The sequence below is a fragment of the Eublepharis macularius genome, chromosome 3 (genome assembly GCF_028583425.1).
Source record: "Eublepharis macularius isolate TG4126 chromosome 3, MPM_Emac_v1.0, whole genome shotgun sequence".
In the NCBI taxonomy this organism is placed as follows: Eukaryota; Metazoa; Chordata; class Lepidosauria; order Squamata; family Eublepharidae; genus Eublepharis; species Eublepharis macularius.
The window spans coordinates 90,192,348-90,218,821 of NC_072792.1; the positions used below are offsets into that span (position 1 = coordinate 90,192,348).

The following is a 26,474-nucleotide window of genomic DNA, read 5'->3' on the forward strand; positions in this document are numbered from 1 at the left end:
TCTCCTTGGTTTCAGCTCCTCAGCCACTTTCTAGTATGGGCGTAATATAGCCTCACACGCCCACTCCCCTGAAAGAGACGGCTCCCATTTTCTTTATATAGGAAGACCTGAATTTGAATTGTTTTGAAGGTGGGCAACTTCTAACCACCTCAGAGAAAAAGTCTTCTAGGAGCGGCTACCAGCCTAAACCAGAGGGAGTTAAGGTTTCATAACCCAGCAGGAAATCCGGCCCGTAGGGAAAAGAAGGGCCACTCGCCCCTTGATTCTATTCATCACGCCGCCTCCAACCCGCAGGACGGGAAACAGCTTGCGCAGGCTGCTGCTCGGCCACGCTGCCTTCTCATTGGAGGGGAGTGTCTCCCACGCCCACGCCCCAGCCAATCAGCGCCTCGTCTCTTTCCAAAAGCTACGCTGGGCTGAGAAGGCTATTCGCACGCGCTGGGCAGCTCCCGGCACTGTTGCTCTTGGCCACGGGGCGGGGTCCATCCACTCATCCAGGCTGCGGTTTCCCCCCTTCTTTTCCAAGTAAGTAGTAGCTCAAAAATCGAAGAAAATAAAGAACTCGTAAAGGGACGGCGTCTAACCAGGGGCGGAAGACAGGTAAGAAAAGATCGAGGGCTCCGCAAGCTCCCAGAGGAGGATTTTTCTTTGTTAGGCATTTTTCCCTTAAGGTGCAGCGTGATTGTGTTCCTTTTCGTCCACCATACGACAGGTAAACGAGAGATTGCATCATACGACAGGTAAACGAGAGGCAACGTTTTGCGCAGCGTTTGTTGAGTGATGGCTGATGCATATGTAGACTCAAGGACCCCTCGGTACGATGCTAGAACCTTTGTCTTCTCCTTCACTCTTGTTTTAATCCGTTACTGCTTTGCCCTCTCCAGAACAATTGACCCCTCCCCCGCCCCGCTGGATGTTGGAAGTCAAAAGGCTGCCAAGACAAACATACGATTTCACTTTTGTGACATCCCTTTTAAAATAAAAAGCCAATCTCTCATCCGAACATCCCCAATTTAGAGAAAGAAAAAAAATTGCTCCCCAGACTGGTTATGACATCGAGTGATGCTTTTAGCAATGGCTAGGATTACTACCAGCTCTTATTTCCAGGCCACTGATTAATTGGGGTGTTCACAGACGACGCAGCTGATGCAATCCTGTACTTATTTATTCAAACGAAAGCTTCACTTTGGTCATGGTAGCTGACTTCTAAGTATGCATAAGAGTACACCCTAACAGGAACTTAGAAGGACTTGTTTCTGAATAAATATGCACTGGACCAGCCTACAAAGGGTCTTTAATGCTGCAACCCTACACACTTTTACTTGAGAGTAAGCTGCACTGAACGTAAAGAGACCCACTTCTGAGTAAGCTTGCACGGGCTTTGTCTGTAAGATTGCTTTCACAGAGTTAAATAGTGTCCTTGAACCTCATAAAAACTTAAATGTGATGCATAAATGTTCTGGATAGAAAGTGGAAGAGATCTGTTTTAAAATGATATCCTTATTTGTATTTTCACAGTGCAATTTTTTACTTTAATATAACCTATAAATGACTGTGAAAATGTCCTTATCTCATAATGCATCAGTAGCCCAAAATATCTGAATCAAATATCATAATTTCTAGCCACTGTAGGGTTTTTTGTGCCAAGGCAAATATATTAAAGATGCAGAAAATGAAATAAGTATTATTTAATGCATAAATGTGTTGCGTGAAAATAGTCATGGTTTCACCCCGTCTTGCTGAAACGCTCCCAGTTGATGCATGGGTTTAGAAACTGGATCTTCTTTGGGTATCTTGAGCAAACTCAAGTCACAAATAGCTTTTGCAGATAAGTTGGCTGGATAGCTTTTTCAAACAGGCACAGATCACAGGTCAAAAGATGCTGGATACAGTTCCAGCCTGGCAAAATTCCAGGGATTCTTGTTGATTCCTCTGTCTTAAAGAGATCTGTTCAGAATTCTTCCCCATTATGACTGGAAAATAATGTTCTTAGGCTGTACAAACATGGCCACCTTTCATTGCTGGTGAAGGAGTTATATTAACTATTTAATATGCATTCCTCATAATCAGACCAGCATCATTTGTGTTTAATATGTGTTTTATGAATGGGAAGGCGTGCTTAGGGGAGAATACAAAAGCAGGAAAGCTCGCTGAGAATCACGTTTTTAAAATGGTTATACCAATTTAATGTAATTGATTAAATCATTAGTTCAGAGGTCCTACTATAATTTTATTAAACATAATAGTAACTTGCCCCCCACAAGTCATGCAAGCAATAAAACTCACCCATAGACAAGGAAATCCCCAGATATGCAGAAGGAAATGTGACTCTGCAAATTAGCTAAAAAGAAGGGAGGGTGACTGAGAGTTCCTGGTGCAAGAAATATTGAAAGTCAGCTAAAGGAAAAAGTGGGGGGGCGGCGGCAGTGACTTGCTCAGGCCCTTGAGAGTTTATAGATTCCTGCAGGTGAGGGGGGGGATTTCTCAAATTATTTCCCCAAACTGTTGGTCCCTCAGCTTGGTTTCCCTAATAATTAAAAGGATGGCCTTGAGCCAACTAGTAAAAGAGGACCATTTAGAGGGAACTCCAGAAGTCACCCAGTAAATAGTTCAGGTATGCAAATACAAGCATACACACACTCACACCCCTAAAATAGAACTTTGGCAGCCTGCTCATGGAGAGCTGTTAAGCAGAAGGGAAGCAAACATCCTCCAATCTCAAGCCCCGCCCCCAACTCTACTAAGCCCTCTGTTTACACATTACAGTGAATGGACTACATCCTGCATGTACCTGAGTACATCTATTTGTAAGAAAGGTCCAACATGCATTCACTGTACAAATGAAACTGAGGGCCAGTATTTGGATAAATGTGCAGTTTCAATCACACATTCAGCTGTACCTGTGTTGAATGCAACATGAGAATTACTCAGTGCATGTATAAGGAAAAATCAAGTGTTCACTGTACACAGATAGTATGTGCATTCCCTGTAACTTGTGAACAGGGCTACTTACACCATGGTGAGGGGCTTAACACCTCTCCCCACATGCTTTATCAGAGAGTTCAGGAATGGCTGCCCATCTTCAAACTTAATCATTACAGAGTTATTACGCTGGGAGGGATTTCCCCATCATTTACTCCTTGCTCTGGTCATGTATCCTGAGTCTGAATCCTGAATTTTCAAGTAACTCAGGAACTGTGTTGTTGTTGTTATTTCTTACAACCATTGATTCCTGTACAGCAGCAAAAAGCAAATCCCAGCATGAATAGAACACGACTGGATGAAATAATTGCATGTGGTTGCTGGAACATGTTTTATATAATTATTACAGCTGTTTAGGGGAATTCTGTTTTTTAGATTACTAACAGACACTTTAGGTGTGTGCTGATATTTGTGTATGTGCATACCGAGGATGTAGGCTTTTAGGAAAAGGTGGTGGATGTTGACAAAAAGATGTTGGTAGGATGGTTCTGTTCTGCCATAACTCTGTTTCTGAGACGAGTCTGGAATTGTTGTTATTCTGCCACTGGTTGTTGGTTCATATGTGAAGGGGTAGTATAATTGCAACTTTTAAAGTAATAAAATAAGAGCGCTATCATTATATCTCAAAGGTGTATTGCACTGTATTTGTTTCATTTTGATGTGCTAAGTAATATGATTTGCAGACCATTGAAGGTATGTAGAAATAGCACATCTGCCTAAGAACAATTCCCTAAATACCACAGTCTTGTAGGATATTAAAGGCTGCTGGATTTATCACAGCAGAAGCTTTCACAAGCCAGAGCCCACTTTGTCAGATGCTACAATAAAAGTGCTCACTTTTGAAGCGCCACAAGACTGATATTTTAGCTACAAAAGAACAATAGCCCCCTCCCCCCATTTCCTCCCAAGTTTCCAAATGTGAGAAGTTATCAGTTTAATAAATCACTGTTTGTTGACAAACCTGTTTAATTGGTATGCATATTTTGAGAGGCGTTTTTGGTCATGTTTATAAAGAATCCAATTAACTGGGGCTGGTTTGCATGTAATTCTAGTCTTCTTATTTAAGCACAAGTGCTGTTGTGCCAAGAAATCAGAGGTCTGTCCGTTCTTCCAGCATTACACAGTAAAAGTCACTTTCCAGACCTTTTCCTCTAAGCAACTGTTCCAAATGCAGCTGTATTGAGCTATTGACTTCCTCTCTGCACCCACAGCTATGTCAGAGGCCTTCGTTGTATGGCTTGCCTCATTCACTTTAATGAAGGAAGAAGCTGTGCATAGGGATGTTTGTTTAGATATTTGCAGTCCTAATATATATATAAAAAATACCATGTTGGCATTTCGGGAAGTATATTTAGGTATCTGGAGTGGTATTAGAGATTCTAAAAATACAGGTGTCTGGGTCCTGAATATTTTGGGGGATATTCAGGAATATTTGACCAGCATTTTAGGACTCCCAGGTCTGCTTTATATTCCATGTTACAGGTTGTCTAAGCAACAGGAGGGAGGGACCTAGTTCTCCTAGGTAATGGGATCAGCTGTGGGGAACTGCTAGAACTATCTGCCCAATCATTATGGTTCCCTCATAGCCTTCCATGGCTCTCTGAGCATGGGAAAAGAGGATAAAAGACTGAATCTTGACTCCATTACAGGCAAGATATTTTTGGAGCAGTGGCCTGGTGCTGCTCTGCTTTATCTGTTCCTTGGATTAATTCTGCTACCTGCTGTTGCCTACCTGTGAAGAACTCCTCCTTGTTCTGTGCTTGGACTGGTTTGCCCTTTGTTTTAAAATATTAAAATATGATTTCAGTTTTTTGTGTGTTTTGGTTTTGCTTGGGGGGGCTGTAGTTGGGAGGGAGCCTTTCTTTTATTTCTGGTTCTTTTAAAAATAGTTTTCCTCAGTTTTGTTTTGTACTGGTTTTAAAAGGGTTTAAAAGGGTTTGTTGTTTTTGTTGGGGGGTCTCTTCTCTTGACTTGTTTTAGAATTTTTAATTGCTTTACATTTTCTCTGTTTCTGAACGGTTTTAATTTTTAAAGGTTAGTGTTTTTGTGGGGCAGGGGAAGTTTCAATTTGTATTCTCTGATTTGACATTGGTCCTATAGGGCTTGTTGGTTTTGTTTGCATTTAGAGGCTTTTCACCAGTGGTTGCTCTCATGTGATTGCGCTCCTTGTTGGCTTCTTTGCCCTGGAGAAAACATGGAATTTCCCCCCATAGGAAACAATAGAGATAACTAGGATGACTGTGGGCATCTTGTTCAGGGGCGCATTGACTTGGACCTCTTGATCCAATTTGCTTAAAACGGAGGGGGTGTGTCTATAGTGGACAAGCAGGACTATGTTGCTTGCAATTTGGTGTCATTTTCTTGAAAAACAACCACTCCAGTGCATGCCCCTTTCCCGAAAGAAGGTCTACCATAGGGAATAATGGACCTGAACAATTTCAAAATTCCAGGAAGAAGTAAATTCTGAATATATGACAGATAAACAAGGAAAAATAAAAATATGGCAAGAAACTCAAGCTCAAGGAAGAAACATTTCATGGCTGATGTATTATCAAATGGTATCTAAACTCAAAGAACAACTAACCAGCCACTACCTTCTTAGGAGAAGAGAGAAAACAGTGTTTGAACAACTCATCACTGGAAATTCAAATCACCTATTAGAAAAAGTATATAAAATCTTATTGCAATATGCCACACAAACAGAACAAGTAGAAAACTGTATGATAAAATAGATGCAAAACTTTGGAGAAAATATATCTATGGGTCAGTGGGAAAACACTGCTTAAAGAAGTCAAATTTACAGACTGTCAAATATTAAGGGAGAATTGGTATAAAATGTTTTTTAGATGGTATATTACACCTAAGGACATCGCAAACGCAAATAAGGATTATAGTGGAAAGTGCTGGAAATGTCAAAACACAGATGCAACATTCGATCGCATGTGGTAGACATGCAAGAAAGCGAGGACATTTTGGATAAAAATATATGAAGAGATGTAAAATACAAGTTTCGCTTTGTGCTGAATCCTAAAAACATGTTATTAAATATCTTTCTAAGTAACATTGTAAAAATAAATAGCAAACTATTGAAATATATGGTGACAACGATGAGAGGAGCATATGTAACAAAATGGGAGGCAAAATTCTGTCCAAATTTGGCAGAATGGATGGATAAACTATATGAGTATGTGTCAATGGCAAAATTAACATCTTATATACATATTAGGCCAATCCTAGAATTTCAGGAAAAATTGAAAGCTTTTTTTTGTTACGTAGCTGAAAATTAAGAGAAACTAAGAACAATTATCAGTAAAATGGATTAATTATGAAATCACTAATGTCAAATGTTGAATTTAATATATTTTAATATAAATAACTAAGGGGATGGAGGAGAGAAACTCTGTATTTCATACATTCTGTTATATATATAGTCATCTCTGATTTATATAACTATGTTATATAATTTTGTTTTCTTTTTGTATTGTTTCTTATTACTATTTTGTTTTTCAAAATAAAATATATTGCATTGAAAAAAACCAAGAAGAAGAGAAAAAACCCTGAATCAGAATTCTAAAATGGTATGAGAGGACGTGAATGTTCTGGAATATCAGTATAAAACCCATTGCCAAAATTCAAATCTGAAAAATACATTTTTTAATATTTTTAATAAAAATAAAGTTAAAATGCATACTTTCACAAGTGTATGTCCTTGGCTGCGCATGAGCATTGTATAGAGCTGCTCCCTCCATTGATGTGAATGGGCTAGATCTTATGGGTGGAGTTGCTCCCTGCGTGTGTTGGATTTTCCCCTGTTGCTCAGCTGGCAGGAATTTAGACAGGAAAGAACGCCAGCATATCAGACTCCTATCAGAAGCTCCTTGCCAGTGAGAAGGGGTGTGGAAAGGATAGATTTGTATTACCCTCAGGTGTTAATTATTAAGGTGCCAGGCTTCCCTAGAAAGGAGCAGAAGCAGAAAAGAGTTAGCACTTAAATATAACTCCGGCTGTAGCCAGCAGCAAAGGAAAATGACCCTTTCCCATAGCATACAGCAAATGAGTTTTGACATGAAAGGTCTGTAGTGTTTCCAACAGGGCAGGGAAAGCTGAAAACTCAGCCATCACTAGTCTTTTCGAGCCTTCTCTGCATGCAGAGTCAGTATTAGAGTTGACAACTCCCATTTGTGAAATTCCTGGAAATTTGGGGGCATTGCCTAGGGAGTGTGGAGTTTGAGGAAGAGGGAGAGGTCAGCAGAGTCTGTGGGCCAAGCTACACATGACGAATGACACTTGAACGGCAAGTGTATTTCTCCCTGTTCACTTGCCCTCCACTCAATCCACTTGCCGTTCAAGTGTCATTCGTCATGTGTAGCTTGGCCCTGAGACGCCATCCTCTGTAGCTGCCATTTCCTCCAAGGAACTCATCCCTGTAGTCTGGAGAGGAGGCAACCCTGGACTGTACTGGGTAGGCATCCTTTAGGGTTCTAAACAGAGCCAGTTGCTTCCCACATGAGAGATCGTAACATGTAGTCAGGCTTCTTGTTTGCTGGGGGAAAAAACCTCTTAAAGATTTAATATGGCAGTGTGCTATTCTGCTGCTCCATTCCTGGCGCCAGTGTGCATAAATAGGTACTTTCAGAACTCTTTGGAGGGGAAGTTGAATGGAATGTAAGTCATTCTACAAAGTTATGCTTTGCTTACATAACTAAACATTAATTTACCCCACCTGTGAAATGATGGTTGGGGGAGGGGGACTTCAACCTACTATTTGTTTTGCAACATGCTTTAAGATCTGTAAACGAATTCAGGTGTACAGATATTTATATACTGCGGAATATAACGTCAGATCTGTCACCAATGCAAGCAACAACAAAATCCGTTCAATAATAAATGTCCTGTTAAAGATGAGGCTGAACAACAGCAAATTTCGGTCTGCTGTGGAACAGCTCTTGGGCCAGTTAAGCAAAAAGTTCACTGCATTTGTGTTGGAAATAGCAATGTCTGGTGTACAACAGCAGCAAGAAGGAAGAAGAGCCTACCATGCAGGGGCAGCAAGGATCACTTAGTTAGGACAGTGAGAGTAGCACCTCTCTTGTTTCCTGGGGGTCATTTCCTTGTCTTGTCTCCTATTGGGCTAAACAGGGCAATATCCTGCTTCTTCTCTCTCCTGCCACACTTCTTCGCTCTCTCTGCAAGATGTAGTCAGATAGCAAGGACTCTCCCTCTCCTCTTTACTATCAAGTATGTAATTTCCTCAAATAAAACTTTTTGCCTCTCTAATCAGCACAGCGTAATTCCGCTGCATTATTTACACTCACTCCATCAATTTGCTCACTTGCTAACTTCCCCCCTCTTGTGCACATTGACACATGCAGCCTGTCAAAGTCTCTTCTCAATATACACTCCCTGTATCCTTTTGCTGTTCTCCATTAGCCCAATGTTCCACTAATGCCAGCAAGCTGCAGGGGCAGGGAGGAGAAGGATACTAATTTATGAGGTGGAGAGTGCACTCAAGTCAGAATTGAGTTATGGTGACTCCTGGTGGGGTTTTCATGGCAAGAGATTAATGAGTTGGTTTGCCATTGCTTACCTCTGCAACCCTGGTCTTTGTTGGAGGTCTCCCATCCATTTACTAAGGAGCCTGATCTCATCAGATCTCAGAAGCTAAGCAGGGCTGGCCTTGGTTAGTAATTGAATGGGAGACCTTCAACGAAGACCAAGGTTGCAGAGGCAGGCAATGGCAAACTACCTCTGTTAGTCTCTTGCCATGAAAACCCCACCAGGGGTTGCCATAAGTCAACTTTTACTTGAGTGCACTCTCCACCACTAATTTATATGGAGATGTATTTGTCACTCTGGCAACTTTTCTATATCCACCATTTATGTATGTGAAAAAAAGAATTGGGAAAGTTGGAACACAACAAGAACTGGACACTCAGAATCCTCAAGTCATTTCTGGGTTATATGGAGCTTCCAATAGATTGATTAGGGGCCTATGAGTTGACCAGATCGGAATGCTCAGATATGATTGACAATCACTTTTTTAAAAGTTGCATGTTTATGGAACAGAAATCTTAACGTTTGAGGATTCTGAAACTTTGTTCTCTAATTCATTAGGACAGAAGGTTTTTGAGTGCCTTTCCTCTTAGGCCACAACAAATATACGAATCCCACTGATTTCTGTGACACTTATTTCCACATAAATTTATAAGTGATGATAATCAAAACATTTTGAAATTCCTGTGGGCTTGCTTGAGACCATAGGTGCGCCTAGCTTAGTGCTGGCTGTTGTAACTGGCAGTGGTCTCAAAGATTCCAGATGAAGCCGGGCCTTTCCCAATAAGAGGTACCTGTGATCTTTGAACAGGAGGTGCCAGGGATTGAATCTGGGACCTTTTCTACCATTGGGCCACAATCTCTCCTGTGCTGTACTACTTTATGTATTAACTTTCTCTATTTTTCTTACAGTTTAGAAAGCTAGTTTAACCTGTTACTAAGGCCCCTATCTCCCTCTACCCCTGTGATGTTTGAGAGTGGTTCAGATGTCATAACGCTGCCCAGAATACCAGTTTCTGGAATTCCAGTTAGAGAAACGTGACCTATCCTAGTCCTGTATTTGTAAAATATTAGTATAGTAAAACGCTTGCCTTTCCACTGCAAGTAGGTATCAAAGAAATGTATAGTCATAGAAAAGAATAGAAGCATACCCTGTGAAGCAGTTAAAATATTATTTAAATATCTGTACCTGCCAGAAAAACAAACTAATTAAAAGCTTGATTGGATAAATGTAATGTGAAGAACAAGCATTTAGTATGATGAAACTGAAAGGAATTATAGCATTCCTATCCTTAAGGCACCATAAAATTGAATCCTCCACCCCAACTGTTCTGGCCATGAGGTTGTAGGCTTGGCTTATTTCTTTGTGACCCACCAGTTCTCACTTGCTTTGCTTTGAAGATTAAGCCGCTGCTGATTTCTACTCGATATGTACAACTTGCAGTTGTTGTGAGGGTTCCCCCTAAATTGTTATTTTATAGCTTACCTTTCTCACATAGACTCAAGGCAGATTACAGATTTTGGAATGATGCAATCAGACATCAAAAGACAAGTAATGAACAATGCAATGAGTTTAGGATTACAGAGTCAGAAAACAATGCAGACAACAAATTGTCTAAGGCAAGGTATACTAAAACAATGCAGAAGATGCAATTACAAAGGTAGAAGACACTGCCCTAAGAGCAAGATGATACTTACAAATCTCTTCTGTTTATGAAGGGACCCTCTTGAACAGTTCCATTCTACTGCAGTTCTTATCCCTCTACAAAAATGCCCTCCAGAACATTTCAGTTCTGCAGAATGATAAAAAGAGCCTTCCTGACCACCTCTGGCAGGCTGTTCCACCAGGTGGAAGACACCACAGAAATTGCACATGAATGGGCAGTTGCCAATCTTACCCATTTGCAAGGTGGCACTTTCAGAAGGCTTTGCTCCAATGAGTGAAGCTTTCATGGTGGAACATAGCAGGAGAGGTGGTCCTGCAGGTACACGGACCCAAGACCCTGAAGGGATTCGTAGGTGGTAAGCAGCACCTAATTGGTAACCAATGGAGTGACAGTGGGATGGCTGTGACATGCTTTCTGTTCTAGTTCCTGATTGTAAATGGGATGCAGCATTCTGTATTAAATGGAGTTTCCAAGTTGACTTCAGAAGAGACTGCAAGAGGCAGTATGGGATTAGCTGATGCACACCTGGCCAAAGGCACTCTGCTAACCAGCCCCCATTTCCCTACCTACCTGCAGTGCGGTTTACTCTGCCATTAGGCAGTGGTTCTGGCTCTGACTGAGTAGCAGACAATATTCCTTTGTTTGGGGCAGTTTACCCCCCCCCCTCCATTTTTTCCTTGTTTCAATTTTTTCTGCAAACCTAGGGGTCCTCCAAATTTGCAGGAAGATGTCTTTTGTCTCAGCATAGCCCCGATCCACAGATTAAAATATCCGTAGATATGGCCATGTTGAGAATTTATATTAAATACAAGCAAGGAATCCACAACAATTTGTATGCAGGGCATCTCATTTTTCCTTCTCCCACAATGTCCTCTTTCCATTCCCTGAATGCCCCCACAGGCTCTCCCCTTTTCCTGCTTCCTCTTCTCCTTTCCACCCCTTAGCCACCCTACCATTATCTGCCTTGTCTTCAGCTTTCCCTCATCCTCTCCCTGAGTAGCCTCTACCCAGGAAAACTATGGCCCATTTGTGCAGTGCTGGCCACGGGGCTGGGCCTGGGCCAGTTGTGTGGTAGGAAGCCCATAAGGACTTGAAAGGAGCACCTCATTTCCCCCTGTATCTCCTATCCTCTTCCTATCTCCTGTCCTGTATCTCCTATCCTGTTTCCTCTTCCCCTCCTCCTGCCAACCCCCATATCCTCACCTTGTTCTGCCTCTTTCTGTCATTCCCACCCATTAACTAACCTACCTTTTATCTCCCCCCCCCCATCTTCAGCAGTATTTATGTCATTTATACCCCCATCATTCTCCACAATGGTGAACCAAAGCACCTCACACCATTTTCTTCTATGTTTTATCCTAATGACAATCCTGTGAGATAAATTACCCTGAGAACGTGTAATTGGCCCAAGGTCACCCAGTGAGCTTCCATGACAGAGTGGTGATTTGAACCTGGATCTTCCAGATCGTAGTCTGAAACTCTAAACACTACTCTACGCTGGTTCTCATGGGGTGGCTAGTGTTGAACAGTAGCAAGCAACTGGGTTTGGGCAGGTAATACAAGTCCCATGGTAGTCTGGCAGTTTCTGGTAGGCCTTGTCTCAATTGAGTCTTCTCTCAAAAACCAAAACAGCTCTAGACAGGGCCCTGCCTCTTACCCCTGCTCTTACTGACAGAAACCAAAGCTTGAAAGGTGGCAATACTATGTGTTTGCCTTTCAACAGCCACTGAAAGCATTCATTTCTTAAAGCTCCAGGTGCTGCTTCTATTATTGGGGTTGGGGGTAACCACCCCAATGTGTGTGGGTTTTTTAAAAAAGATTTTTCTGCAAACCTGGGCTGTTCTGCAGGTTTATAGAAAGATCTGTCTTGTCTGTTCACAGCTCCAATCTTTGGTGGATTCAAGTATCTACAGATTTGGCCATGTTGAGAACTAGATATATTGAATTCTACAAAAAACTGGGAGCATAAAAGATAGTGGCTTTCCCCTCTTCCATCTATCTTTTCCGGCAGTTGTTAAGCAGTTGGCTGCTGTGCAGGGGTGAAGGTGGACCTTTCCATCTAATGTAGCAGCAGGTGTAGATTTTTGGATGGGGGAAAAAAACTGGAGGGCAAAACTTAGACAGCAAATTGACTGTGACAGATCATAGATTGTATGAAAAGGTTCTCTTCTGGATATACCTTCTATATATTTTAATGTTTGATGTACACCACCTTGGGGACCCTGTTTGGGTGGAAGGGTGGCAAAGAAATGTTTTAAACAAATAAACATTACAGGAGTAGCACATGGGTATTGTGTACAGAAATTAAATATTTCTGTTATCAACAGAGTTAAATGTTAACAGTTTGAGTCAGAACTTTCCCAGATCCTAGAAATAGAAGCTGGGATTGCCAACTCTGGCTTGGGAAATTTCTGGGGGTCTGGGGTTGGAGTTTGAAGCAGGGAGGGGGTTCTGCAAGGATGTGATTGCATAGTCTGCTCTCTGAAGCTGCCATTTTCTCTAAGAATACTGATCTCTGTAGTCTGGAAATTATCTGCTATTCTGGGAAACTTCAAGCCAAACCTGGAGGGTGGAAGCCCTGTTCAAACCTGATTCTTACTTTCATGGCATACTGAATGGCTTACTTAGTGCAGATAATAAAATACAAGAGGGATAGGCTTTCCATTCCCCAAGTCAGATCCCCTGCCACCAACTGGGGCCTTCCGCTACCTCTCAGCTAGCTGGCGGGGGCAGGGAGATGGTGGGAATTGTCAGTGTCCTGTTGAGCTGAAGTCTCTCCCCATGCATCCAGAAGTGACATCAGTGTGTTGCCAGTGGATGCGGGGAAATGCTCTAAGATTTTGGATACTCTTATGTTTTAACCAGAGAGTTTTCAACAAATTCTAGAGCCTCCCCGGCATCCATCAACAATGTGCTGACGTCACTTTTGGGCACATGGGAAGTGGCATCAGTTCATGCCCAATGACATAATGATATTGCTGGCAAGCCCCTCGTCAATAGGGTTAGCAGGTACCCATATCCTCCTGGCTGCAGAGGGGACCCAGTACTCACTGGCATGGTGATCTTTGTGTGTGTGCTCTCCCGGACCAGATGTGATATCGCTTCTAGAAGTGGCATCATTGTGGTTCACGCAGGAGATGCTCCTGTGCTTCGGCCTGTTTGGAGCCATAAGGGGACTCCATGAAGCCCAATAACATCACGTCAGGAATTGATATCATTGCACCCCATCAGGAGCGTGCCCTTCATGCCTAGGTTGCCTGCCGGTGGCTGGCCATCACTGGGTAGCTTGCAACCTCCTACCAATTGCCAGTGATTGGCACACAATGGGGTAAACCACCAGGAGTTTGCCAGTCGCCTGGGAACCCTACTCCTCAACCCAGTAAGTCCACCAACCCATGCTGGTTGCCAGGGAAACCATGAAATCCCAAAGAGAGATGGTGCCTCCACCTGAGAATTCTGTTTTTAAAAGGGTGTGGTATAATAAAACAAGTGAGGACCCTCCAGACTCATGGTAGGGAAGGCCCCCCACCCACTTTGCTACTGGGCCAGCCACTTGCTGGACAGCTCACCCACTGGTAACACTGCCTCTTCACTAGCCTGGCTTACCCACCCACTTACCAGCATCGGCAGCATTGGTGGCTTCTTCCTCGCCCACTCACACTGCCAGCTCTCTGCAGCTCAGGTAGCAGCAGCATTGGCTGCTCCTTCTGCTGCTGACTCTGAGGTTTATATGAGGGGTGGGGAGGTGGCAGCTTTCATCTGTTTGCCCATCCGTCGTCACCCCACAGTTTGGTGGTAAGGGGTCCGCAGTGGATCTTGCTCTTCCACCCATCTGCCTGCTTGTTGTGAGACTGGCAACTGGCTGGTGTGGGACAGCACTTGCAGTGCCCCCCTCCCTCCTGCCGCACTGCCACCAGGATGGTGGTTTCCACTTCTTTCTGCCTGTTAGCCTTCAGAGCAGAGGGAGTGGTGGGCCGCCTCTGGCCACATGGATTCCTCCTCCCTCTGGTGAGGTTAAGTTTATGTTGTCTGCACTTGCACTTCCTCTATTCAGGGAGGGGATTTCAACCCCCATTTTTTAAAACTTCCATATTTTTCTGCAAGTCTGTGGGGACTCGCAAGTTTGTAGAAAAATCCCCTTCTGTTCTCTATGGCCCTGATCCAAAGATTTAAGTTTGTTCAGCTGGGGTCATGTTGAGAATTAGATATATTGATGATAGCCTGATGTGTCAGGATAGGACTTGCACATCTAAGACTCTTGTTAGACATTAGTTGAACAGCAGCCAGATGTTGAATTGACTAGCAGCTGAGGGCCACCATCATTCAGCGTATCTACTGACTGATCCCCTGTGAGACCCTGAAGTATGCTACAGGAGGAGATATAAAATGTTGTACAGCTGACAGTCTGTTCCCTTTCTCCGAACTCCCAAATGGTGTGTGGAAGGAGATTTACTACTGTTTCTTCCTGCTGCAATTTGTTGCATGCCTCCACTTTGAGATGCATAATGTAGCATGTAAATAACATTGTGTGTTTGCATGTGTTTCTGTGTGTATTAAGTTTTAAAGTAAGTTCTTCGGGTTTTAATTCCTATATATCCAGACAGACCTGACTTGGACTAAAAGTTACTAAAAAAAATCTAATTGTAGAGTTATCATTCTGAAGGGAAATTATTGCATAAGTCTATGTTTTCACTTTCCCTAAACTCAATTTTTCCTCTCTTTTCAGATTAGGGAGGAAATGTCTCACCTCCCCTTTTTCCTAAGTTATTTTTACTTCTTGACCAAGATCTAAGCTGAATGTACTGCGCTTACAATAAACATTGTAAATACTTGTAGAATTCTGGAAATACTCCAAGGCTTATTAATATAACTGATGAATCCTAGGAAATGGATATTCTGGTTTCTGCTTGGCAAGGTCCACAGAGCACTGCGGAGCTTGTATACCCTTAGGACTATTTATATATCATAGTAAGTGTGACTACGGTTTCAGAACACCCTCCTAAAATTTAGCTGGTGTACTGAGAAGGTGTTTGTTCTTTGGTATTAGTGGCTGTTGCATAATCATGTTAGGAATAATGTGTCTTCATGAAGTAACTGAACCACTTGCATCTGCAGTGGAAATTATTAGGGAGGCACCGGATGCACCCTGAAGGGTCTATAAGCAAATACCTTTAGATGTTTATATTAGTATATGTTTTAAGGAATACAATGCATTGCACACTCAGTTACAGACTAGAATCTGGGAGGTCCAGATTCTAATATCTACTCTGCAATGGAGCCTAGAGAGTAATCTTTGGGACTAATTCCTCGTTCTTAGCTTAACCTGCCTCAGAGAGTTGTGAGGATAAAATGGAAGAGGAGAGCGCACTAGGTGCTGCTCTGATTTCCTTGAACAAAGGGCAGAATAAAAAGGGACCACATACATAAGTTTAAAAAAATGCTAAAAACAAATTTTGTACCAACCAGCAGGTATTTCCTTCCCCACCTCTGCCAGGCTCAAACTACTCCAAACAGCTCTGTTTTGTAGCCTTGCTGGAAAGCCAGTAAGGTAAGAGCTCCCTGACCTCTTCTGTGAGGCAGAGCCAGAGGCATGGGGTAGCCACCAGAACAGTTTGGGCTCAGAACACAACAGAATGTGCCTTAGACAATGGAGGAACTAGGGTCGCCAGCAGGAGACCCAAGGGAGGGACATGGGGGGCATGGTTGTCAGCAGCAAGTGAAACCATATAGTTTCCAGCAATTCCTATGGAGGGCTGAAATGAGTTCAGGACTTCCTCAGGAGTGATGTCATGCTTCGGTTGCCAATCTCCAGGTTGTGGCTGGAGATCTCCCAGAATTACAACTGATCTCCAGATGACAGAGATCTATTCCCTTGGAAAAAATGGCTACTTTGGAGGGTGGACTTGTGTGGCATTATACCTTCTCCCGTGGTCCTGAGAGTGGGGCAGTCAGTCCTGACTCATGGGGTAGCTCCTCCTCCTTCCAAGCAGGGTCGGACAAACTTGCGATCCTAGGGGGAGGGGCTCCCCTCGGCTCTTCAGTTTTTTCCGGCCCTGCTTCTGCGGGGACACAAACTTCGTTGCTCTCTGGAGCAACCGATCCGGGGAAGAAAGAAGAGAAGAAGGCGCAGGCGCTCGCTCGCAGGGGAAAAGGAAGGACTTGTTCCTCCACCCCCCCCCCATACCCACCACTCCGGAACCAGGTGGGAGCACGATCGGATTGCGAGCAGCAGAGCCGACGTTTTTTCCCAGGAGTGGGAACCCGGCTTCTGCAGGGGCCGAGGCTGAGTCAGGGAGTCAGCCGGGCGACCACAGAACCCAAGACCGGGTGTTTTGTTTTTTGGCGCGACGCTCTGCGAACGGTGCAGCCGCGGCTGAAAAAAGCCGCGGCAGAAAAGCCGCGGCTGCAGCAATAGGAGAAAAGGAGCGGCAAAGCCCTATTTAGCGCCGGAACGCCAGCTCGAGGTAAGAGGCGTTTTGAAGGGGGGGTGCTTGACGCCCACCGGTTGGGGCTCCGGAGGGGCTTCTAGCAAGCCCAAATGGGGGCTGCTCAGCTCAGTGTGTTCCCGCACTTTGTATTTTTCCCTTTTTCTATGCAGGGAAGGTTTTTGGCGGGAATGGCGGCAGAACCGAAAGCGACTGAGGGGAGGACGGTGGAATTGTCCCTCAGTGGTATGGAGTCTTCCAGCCCCCCTTTATCACCCCACTTACCCCACAAGGGGGCGCTAGATGCGGAACCTGACCTTTCTGGCCAACAAGCTAAGGCCAATATATTGGCTTGGATTAGGTCAGAAATAAAGAAAAGTGTGGAGGGGGCTGTGAAAGACCTTAGGAATCAGGCTGCAATCCCCGGTTCAGAGGGAGCAGGACCATCTATTCCAAGTCGGAAGAGACATGCCAAACCATCCTTGGCCACTAAATCAAAGAGAAAGAAGGTGGAGAGTTGGATAGAGGGAGACTCCAGTGAGTCAGAGGATTCACCTTCAGGTTCGGATTTACATGAGCAATCCTCACAGAGTGAGGAGGGAGAGCTTTCTGATGAGGAGGAGGAAGATGTAGGTCAAATGCAGACCAGGCTTTTTCCTCAAGAGGTATACAACAAATTGCTGGCTAAGGTCCTTAGGACACTTGAGATCTCCCAGGCTCCTTCCGGGTCCCAAGATTCTGAACAAGTGTATCCACAGGGCTTAGAAAGGGCACTTCCAAAAATGGGGCCCAAACAGTCAGGGGTGCCGCTTCCTGCTGCCTTTCACAGTGTCCTCAAGGCTGAATGGGACAATCCTGCGAAACCCAAAACTTATCATTCTGCCTTTAATAAGTTTTACTCTTTGACTCCTGATTCGGCAAAGCAGGTTAGGCTGCCTACTGTGGATGATCCTGTCTCGATTCTCGCTACGTCATCGATTCTACCAATGGATGCAGAAGGTGTGCCAAAAGACCCGTCAGATAAAAAGATAGAGCAAGCTCTGCGCAGAAATTATGAAGCATCATCGGCAGCACTGAGAGCCTCGGCTACAGCGTCACTTTTTGCCAGAGCAGCATACACATGGGCTTCAGACCTGGCGGCTGCAGGGAGCGAGGTTCCCAAAGATATTAAAAATGAAGCAAAGAAGATTGCTCTTACCTCGGCCTTTGCAGCGGATGCTACATTGGATGCCTTCCAAATGTCGTCCAGGGCCATGGGTTTTAACGTCACCGCCCGCCATAACACATGGCTTAGGAATTGGGATGTAGACCCGCAAGCACGTAGTAGAGTAGCAGCCATTCCCTTCTCGGGGAGTAAGCTCTTTGGAGAGGCCTTGGATAGGTACCTGGTGGAAGATACTGAGAAGAAGAAGGTTCTACCGTCCAGGAAGAAAGATGTGAAATACAAAGGTCGACGGCCCTTTCGAGATAACAAAAGGTTCTCGAGACCGGGGCCAGACAGATCCTTTCGAAACCGTTGGCAATCGAGACAAGGGAGTGACCGGCGGTCATTCACCTTCAGAAAATCACCCACACAGGCAAAAGGGCAAAAGAAAGGAGGTCAAGCATGACTATTGGCCGATGGTCCTACAAATCGGGGGAAGACTACAGCATTTCTCCGATCAATGGAAGCGTACGATCTCGGACAAATGGGTGTTAGAAATAGTATCCAAAGGCTATTCTTTGGAGTTCGACAAGATTCCGCGACGCCGTTTCATTCAATTGCCACGGGACACTCTTCTGCAGAAACATCTCAAGGTGAGAGAGGCTATCCGACATCTGTTGGAAATACAGGCCATAGAACCGGTACCGGTGAGACAACGGAGGCAGGGAGTGTATTCCGTGTTTTTCATCGTTCCAAAGAAGAATGGGGATGTCAGGGCTATTCTGGACTTGAAATGGCTAAATCGTCATGTGAAATCACGCAAGTTCAAAATGGAGACGATGAAGTCAACCATACAGACCATTCAAAAGGGAGACTTTCTCACTTCCATAGATCTGTCAGAGGCCTATTTACATATCCCTATAAGGAGGTCACACAGGAAGTACCTTCGCTTCGCTTACGATGGGAAACACTATCAATACAGGGCCCTGCCATTCGGCCTGAAATCCTCTCCGAGAGTGTTTACCAAGGTTCTAGTGACTCTAATAGCATTCCTCAGAACTCAGGGGATAGCTCTGTGCCCGTACCTCGACGACATCCTGGTAAAATCCTCATCCATGCGGTCGTCCCAGTTAGCTGTGAGGGTTACGATGGACTGTCTGGAAAGGCACGGATTTGTCGTCAACAAGCAGAAAAGCACTCTGACGCCTACACAGGTGATTACACACTTGGGAGTTATTGTGGACACGATCCAAGACAGGGCTTTCGTGTCGATGGAGAGAAGACAGAAAATCGTAGAGACGGTTCTGGAAGTTCAGAGGAACAGGCGAGTGGAGGTGATGTTGTTGGCCAAGCTTCTGGGAATGATGGTGTCATGCCAGGAAACACTTCAGTGGGCCCGCTTTCACACACGACCTTTGCAAAGCTTCCTTCGCCCGTACCAAAGGATAATAATGACCAGAGGGGAGAAGGTAGTAGAGATTCCAGAGGCTCTGGCGGTGAGCCTGGAATGGTGGACAGATCCGATCAGATTCATAGAGGGCGTGCCTCTCAGAGATCCAAAGAGGATAGTACTAACCACGGACGCAAGTCTGACAGGTTGGGGTGCACACATGCAGGACAGAATGATTCAAGGTCTGTGGAACAAGTCGGAAAGGCGCTTCAGCATAAACCTTCTCGAACTGAGGGCCATAAGGAACGGTCTACTAGAACTACAGAGCTACTTAAAAGGCCATCATGTTCTCGTGCAAACAGACAACATGACAGCAAAGGCCTACGTGAACAGACAGGGAGGCACCAGGTTCAAAGCTCTGATTGTGGAGGCAGAGGAGATCTTCACCTGGGCAGAGACGAACTTGAAGTCCCTAAAGGCGGTTCACGTGGCGGGCCAACAAAACCATCTGGCAGACTGGCTAAGCAGGAACCTGGTGGACCAGGCAGAGTGGAGGCTGGACCCTCGGGTCTTCGTCCAGATATGTCAAAGGTTCGGGAAACCGGAAGTGGATCTGTTTGCACGGGCTCGAAACACTCAACTTCCGAGATTCTTTGCAAGACAGAAGGAACAACGAGCAGAAGGAATAGACGCCTTAAATGTGGACTGGCCCAAAGGTCTCCTGTATGCGTTCCCACCGTTGAGGATTATTCACAGGGTAGTGCAAAAGGTTGTGGAACAGCGGGCAGCGGTAATTCTAATTGCACCGTTCTGGCCCAGGAGGCCATGGTTCCAGGAACTCAAGAGACTGTCGCAGTCGGAACCGTGGAGGCTTCCATGCAAGAAGGATCTGTTGTCCCAGGACGGAATATATCATCCAAACCCGGAGATGTTAAGTCTGGCAGCCTGGAGGTTGAGCGCAGTCAATTGATGGACCTAGGATATGACGAGAGCGTCATAGTTACGATGTTGGCATCGAGGAAAAGTTCGACGAACAGGATCTATAATCATACGTGGCAAGTGTTCCAATCGTGGTGCATGGAGAGGAGTCTGATTCCAACGAGGGCTTCTGCCAAGGAGATTTTGCTATTCTTACAGGAAGGACTGGAGAAGGGGCTCAGCACGAGCACGTTGAAGAGGCAGGTGGCGGCATTGTCGGCAATATTGGGTTCGAAAAGAGGAATATCACTCACAAAGCACCCCCATATTAAAAGATTTTTGAGAGGCGCCATGCTGCTGAATCCGCCACAAGTCCATAGATTTCCAACGTGGAACCTTAATTTGGTACTGACAGCTCTTACAAAGGAACCGTTTGAGCCTATGGCTACCTGTTCCCTTAAATTGCTGACTTTGAAGACAGTATTCCTGGTAGGAATAACGTCGGCCAGGAGGGTGTCAGAGCTTAGGGCACTATCAGTAAATAGTGAGTTGTGTACCTTCCATAATGACAAGGTAGTGCTCAGGCTTGACCCTGCTTTCATTCCCAAAGTGAATTCTCTTTTCCATAGAGAAGAGGACATAGTTTTGCCTTCCTTCTGTGCTAATCCAAAACATGAGAGGGAAAAAGAGTGGCACAGGTTGGATGTCAGGAGAGCACTGAGTTTTTACATAGATAGGACCAGGCATATCCGGAAGGTAGAGAGTCTGTTCATATCTTTTAGAAGCTGCTCTATGGGAGACAGGGTATCATCTTCCACATTGAGTAGGTGGATTAAGGAATGCATAGTCTTAGCTTATAGGAATAGGAAGGTGGAGTTGCCCACAGGGATCACAGCTCACTCTTTAAGGGGGGCAGCTACTTCTGCAGCTTATAGGTCTTTCCCTTCCTTGGAGAGGATTTGCAGAGCGGCAACTTGGAAATCGGTGCATACGTTTACTAGACATTACAGAATAGATCAGTTGGCCTCGGCGGAGGCTGCCTTTGGGAGAAGGGTATTGCAACATGTTCTGTAATACATAGGTTAACTCCCACCCAGAACTTCACTGCTAGATGTATATCCCATGAGTCAGGACTGACTGCCCCACTCTCAGGACCACGGGAGAATGGAAGGTTCTTTTTCACTTACCGTGAATCTTCCTTTCTCTGTGGTCCGAGAGTGGGGCAGTCCAAATCCCACCCTGAGACACTGTATAGGTACACTATTAGTTTATACTATCTATTTGATAGGGAGAAGGGATATAGAACCTGTTTGAGTTCGTTTGTTCCTGTTTATGTTTGTCTTTTTGAGTGTCTGTTCGTGGCAGTTGGGTTATTGACAGGTGCAGAAATTGGAGGGTGTTCCGGGCTTGAAAACGAACTGAAGAGCCGAGGGGAGCCCCTCCCCCTAGGATCGCAAGTTTGTCCGACCCTGCTTGGAAGGAGGAGGAGCTACCCCATGAGTCAGGACTGACTGCCCCACTCTCGGACCACAGAGAAAGGAAGATTCACGGTAAGTGAAAAAGAACCTTCCATTCTCCCATCCAGAAATTTACTAACCTGGAATTGACAAAGGGGTGATTCAGTATCTCCCACTACAACTTTTATGAGTGGTTTGATAGAAAAGACCAGAACAGTCTCAGTACTGCTCCACCTTGACCCACCTCCTTCTCCAGGCACCAGGAGTTGCAAGGTCCCAGGGGTTGGGGCGTGAAGGATGGGCGTTGTGGGGGGAGTTGCACGGGGGGGGGGCTTCCCTTGCATGTGCGCTCCCAAGTAGAGATGGGCACGAATCGAATTACGACCCCAAAAAACGCTTGAACCAGACCGGTTCGTGATTCGCGAACCAGTGGTTCATAGAAGCTCATTTCCACAAACTTCCATGAACTGGTCTACTGGTTCGTTTGGGTTGTAAAGGAGCAGTTTAAATGGCCATTTCCCCAGGGAAATGGCCATATAAACTTTTCCTGCAGCTTGCAAGTGGCAGGTTCCTTTAAACTATCAGCTGGCAGGATCTCCCCCCATCCCTTGCCACCTGCCGGCTGATAGTTTAAAAGGACCTGCCGCTTGCAAGCCACAGGGCCCTTTAAACTGCCCAAACCCCAACCCCAGCCCCAAACTTACCTTGCCCTGCAGGCCTGCGGCGTCCTCCCCCTCCTCCTGCGAGGGGCGGGAAGGCAGTTTTTGGCCTCTTCTGCTGCTGTATGAGACAGCAAGGTGGTGGAGGAGGCCAAAATTGGCCTTCCATGTGAGGGGCGGGAAGGCCATTTTTGGCTTCCTCTTCCGCCAAAAATGGCCTCCCTGCCCCTCAAATGGTGGCCGCAGTGGCCATTTGAGGAGTGGGAAGGCCGTTTTTGGCTTCCTCTGCCACTGCACAGGCCCACAGAGCAGTGGAAGGGGCCAAAAACGACCTTCCCGTCCCTTGTGGGAGGAGGGGGAGGACGCCGCAGGCCCGCAGGGCAAGGTGAGGGTGGGGGGCTGGGGTTTGGGCATTTTAAAGGGCCCTGTGGCCCTTGGAATATTTCCCCTTTTGAATGAATTGGACATTTCCTCATTTAGACGGTTATCTTTCAACTCGAGGCATTGGCACTTGATATTGAATGCACTGGTCACTTTATGTATACGTTTACTGGAAGGAAGCTCTTTGTATTATAAATATGTATAGGATTGTTCCAGTTATTATGTGACCGATATGATATACATGTAGAAATTGCCTCTGAGTTTTTGCACAACCACAAGACATTTATGTGATATGATTGTACTACAAGCCTCTTGTTTTGGATTATTTATTTAAGTTATTTGGAAAAATGTATTTAAGTCATTTGATATACTGTTTCATTGTTTATACACTGTCATACATCGTCATAAATTTGTCATGGTGCTTTTGCTTCTACCTGCTGGTCAGGTGAGAGGTGGCAGGGGTTGGGGATGCCCTGCCCCCACCAGCGGACCAGCAAGCCTACAGGCACCTCATCAGTATCATTTGGTTCACAATGTCAAAGGTTGCTGGTGGGTCTTGCAACAGCAATAAAGAGGCATTCCTTTTGTCCATCTGCAGACAGAGCTCATCTACAAGTGCTATGAAAGCCGTCTCTATCCCGAACTTTGGCCTGAAGCCAAACCGAAAAGGATCAAGGGCAGGTGTCTCATCCAAGTAGACACCCATTCAATAACCTTTTCCAGAAAAGGAAGGTTTGAGACAGGTCTATAATTTACCAAGACCACCTTATCTAAAAAAAACACTTACTTGAGTAAAGCCCTGATTATTGCCTCTTTCAGGGGCATTGGAAAAGACTTCTTCCATTGGGGAGGCATGTACCATCCTCTGAATCCTACATGATTTAACAGGCCAAGAAGGACAAGGATCCAAGTTACAAGTCGTGGCCTTCACACTTCCCAGAGCCTTGTCAACATCAATTAGCTTGAACTAATCCAAGCAACAGTGACTAGATGGTGCTACAAATACCACAAATTCATTGTTTCGGTTGGAACAGATCTGAGAGATTTTGTCAGGGGAGGGGAGGGTGCCAAAATATCACAGCTAAATGCCAAATCTCATATGGTAGCATGATATAATTATGTGAAGTCCTTCATTAGAGATGTTTATAATTATGTGAAGTCCTTCATTAGAGATGTTTGAAAAAACCTCAAGATAGAGTTAGCTGTATATGATGTTGTTTGCAGCTTTTTGGATGTTGTTTCCGTAACTCCAAGCAACATTCTTGGCACCTGTTTTGCGCTTTCCCTTCTAAGCACATATATCTGTGTGTTTCTTGTACATATATGCACCCTGAATTATGGGCTTAGGGTTCTTTATTATAAATCATACCTGAATTATCACAGTTATACTGAACACTATTATTAATTTTGCTAACAAGGGTGAGGGACCTTGCAACCAGACTGTGAAAGAGTTGTGTTCTGGGATGATATGGAAACCAAATTTAGTTTCTTGCTAAAATTAGTGTGCAAAGTGAACAAAAGGTATCTGGACAAACGGATGTCTTGGCACAAATACCAGCAATATAAAGCAAACTTCTTTTGTAAAGAATGAATAATGTGATAGTTGCTAGGAAGAGGAACAGCATGATATTGTACAGAACAATAGCACAAAAGCTTGTACCTCTTTAATTATAGGCAAATGGCTTTGTATAAGAAAACAAAAAGTGCAGATTGTAACATATTATGGGACTGTGCGTACACTATTCTGCTTAGTGTGACTTTCAGTAACTGACTGTGTGAAAAAGTTCCACGTGACAAACCCATACATGCATGAGAAACATGATACATTTGCGTTTCCTGACTTTATCATATAATCAACTGCTTTTGTTCAAATCTTTTGTACCCTGCATATTTTTTCCAAAAGGTAATGGCTTTATGGACTTTACATATAGCTGTCCTCAGTTGGGAAAAAAGTAGGAAGCTTGTGTTGCACTCCAGTTACCTGATTGTTCAGGGTTGGCAAGATGTCAACAACAAAAGCATCAAACCCAGATAGTTGACCTGTCCTTTCTCCCATGTGATGAGCAGGCAAGATGCCTGCTGGTACTGACATGATTGGCAAGCTCGTGAAAGAAGAGAGGGATTAAAAAAACTGAAAGAGTTTCAAGAAGAACTGGTGTAGAGACTGTACACTTTGCACAGGTGCAAGTAATTCAGCTGCCACACATAGAAATATGAAATAGCTACTGGTTGGTGGACCTTTATGCGGGGACTGTTCTAACTCAGTACAGTATATATCCATGTCTACTCAGGGTACCCACAAAGTCTTTATAAACCTCATCAGAAGGGAAATTAGTGAAAATCAGGCGTTTTTTTAAAAAAAACTGCAAGGGTCACATGCAGTAAATGATGAGAATTGATCAAAAGCTCTTCTGGACTGATGGAAACCCCTTCAGTTCCTAAAGAGAGCTGCATGCATCTGAGAGTGTAGTGTGGCAGCTGGAGTGACTGGTATGTGGATCAATAGACCAGTTGTTCCCCAGAAGTCTTTTAGTTTTGTCTAGCCCGATGGAGAGCACCCTCTCTCCCATATTCCGAAATATGTTTGTTATTGTGGCTAAAGAAAGCATTATAAATAGGTAATAAATAACCATAATGACCTGCACGTCTAACTTCTGTGATTCATTTTACCTGCTCCTACTGGTTTATGTGCTCTGGTTCATAGCTAAAGTCCTCTGCTTTTGCAGCCGAGTAGAGAGCGTGTGGTGCAGCTGTACAATAATTAGAGTCTGGAACCCAACAGCTGCTGGCTTCTTAGGTGTATCAGAGCCCTAATCTTGAAAGGCAAAGATCTTTTCTGAAATGTACTTTCATAACATTCAATAATAATATTCAATTTATAATAATTCATTTATAGTAAACATTCAATTTATAATAATTCATTATAATAATTCATTGAAAAAAGACAACTGTTTCCAAATGCTTACTTCCTACAAATACAAAGGCAATTGCCTCTTCGGCTTTTCTGAAGCACTTCCTACTCCCAATATAAGGAAGATAACCAAGATCAACTCATTACTTTGGGAAAGAGATGTAATTCTTTTTCAAAAGGATACAATTTTTAAAAATCTGAGGCTGTTAATCATTATTGCTACTTTGCGTTTGGCCATAATGATGGCTTTTAGTAAATAGTGACTCAAATAATATCGGTCTTTTCTCTTCTTTGAGGGCACAATGCCATCCTTCCCTGCAGAAGCTGAAATGGAAACAATATCTTCTCATTTCTCAAAAAACTGCATCTCCAATGGAGGCCTGGAGAAGGACACTTGTAATAATACTGAGAAAGAAAGGAAGTGGATCAGACCTGACAACCCAAGCAAGTGTACCTGGGAGCTTGGAAAATCTTCCTCTGAATCACCCCATCATCATGTTACTGTGTAAGTAGTCATTCAGTAGAACCAGGCACTAAGAAAAAGTCTGTTGTCCAGTGCACTTGCTCCATTTCATCTTGATGGACAGCTATGGAGGGCTCAGGATCTTTTACCACCCCTATTACTGTATATGTCTGCTGTTCTGGTTTAGATCAAAACCTCCAAATATTATGCCAGACATCCTGAAGAAAATTGGTGATACTCCCCTGGTGCGAATCAACAAGATTGGGAAGCTCTTTGGACTTAAATGTGAACTTTGTAAGTATTTTCTGATTAGCTGGAGATGTAACTGCAGAAATAGGCATCATAGCTGGTGGTGTTATTGGGAGTCCCCAAAATTATAGGATCAAGATGGATAGGTTCAGCCACTATCAGAGTACTATTTACTTTCGGTTTTCTTTACCTCAGCCATATTGACTGATCGCTGATTCTACACTTGCCCTATGTTAAACGCAGGGGTCAGGAACTTGCAGCCTGTGGACTAAATC

At 44.3% G+C, this 26,474-nt stretch overlaps 2 protein-coding genes across 4 annotated transcripts in view; both read left to right on the top strand.

The window, feature by feature from the left end:
* Positions 1 to 424: 424 nt before the first annotated feature.
* LOC129325755 (cystathionine beta-synthase-like protein) overlaps positions 425 to 26,474 on the top strand; it is a 65,844-nt gene continuing 39,794 nt past the window's right edge. For 2 of the 3 annotated variants that reach the window (XM_054973626.1, XM_054973627.1), the window contains exons 1-3: positions 425 to 525; positions 25,784 to 25,992; positions 26,138 to 26,244. In XM_054973626.1, coding sequence (XP_054829601.1) covers positions 25,790 to 25,992; positions 26,138 to 26,244 — 310 coding nt within the window. In that variant the 5' untranslated portion in view covers positions 425 to 525; positions 25,784 to 25,789. Of the gene's footprint in view, positions 601 to 25,783; positions 25,993 to 26,137; positions 26,245 to 26,474 lie in introns of all 3 variants that reach the window. The other variant, XM_054973628.1, reaches the window with a different exon arrangement.
* Positions 16,248 to 18,237, top strand: LOC129326238 (uncharacterized). The gene is made up of 2 exons (XM_054974402.1): positions 16,248 to 16,666; positions 16,801 to 18,237. The coding sequence occupies exon 2, from the start codon at positions 16,819 to 16,821 to the stop codon at positions 18,235 to 18,237; it is 1,419 nt and encodes a 472-aa protein (XP_054830377.1). The 5' UTR covers positions 16,248 to 16,666; positions 16,801 to 16,818.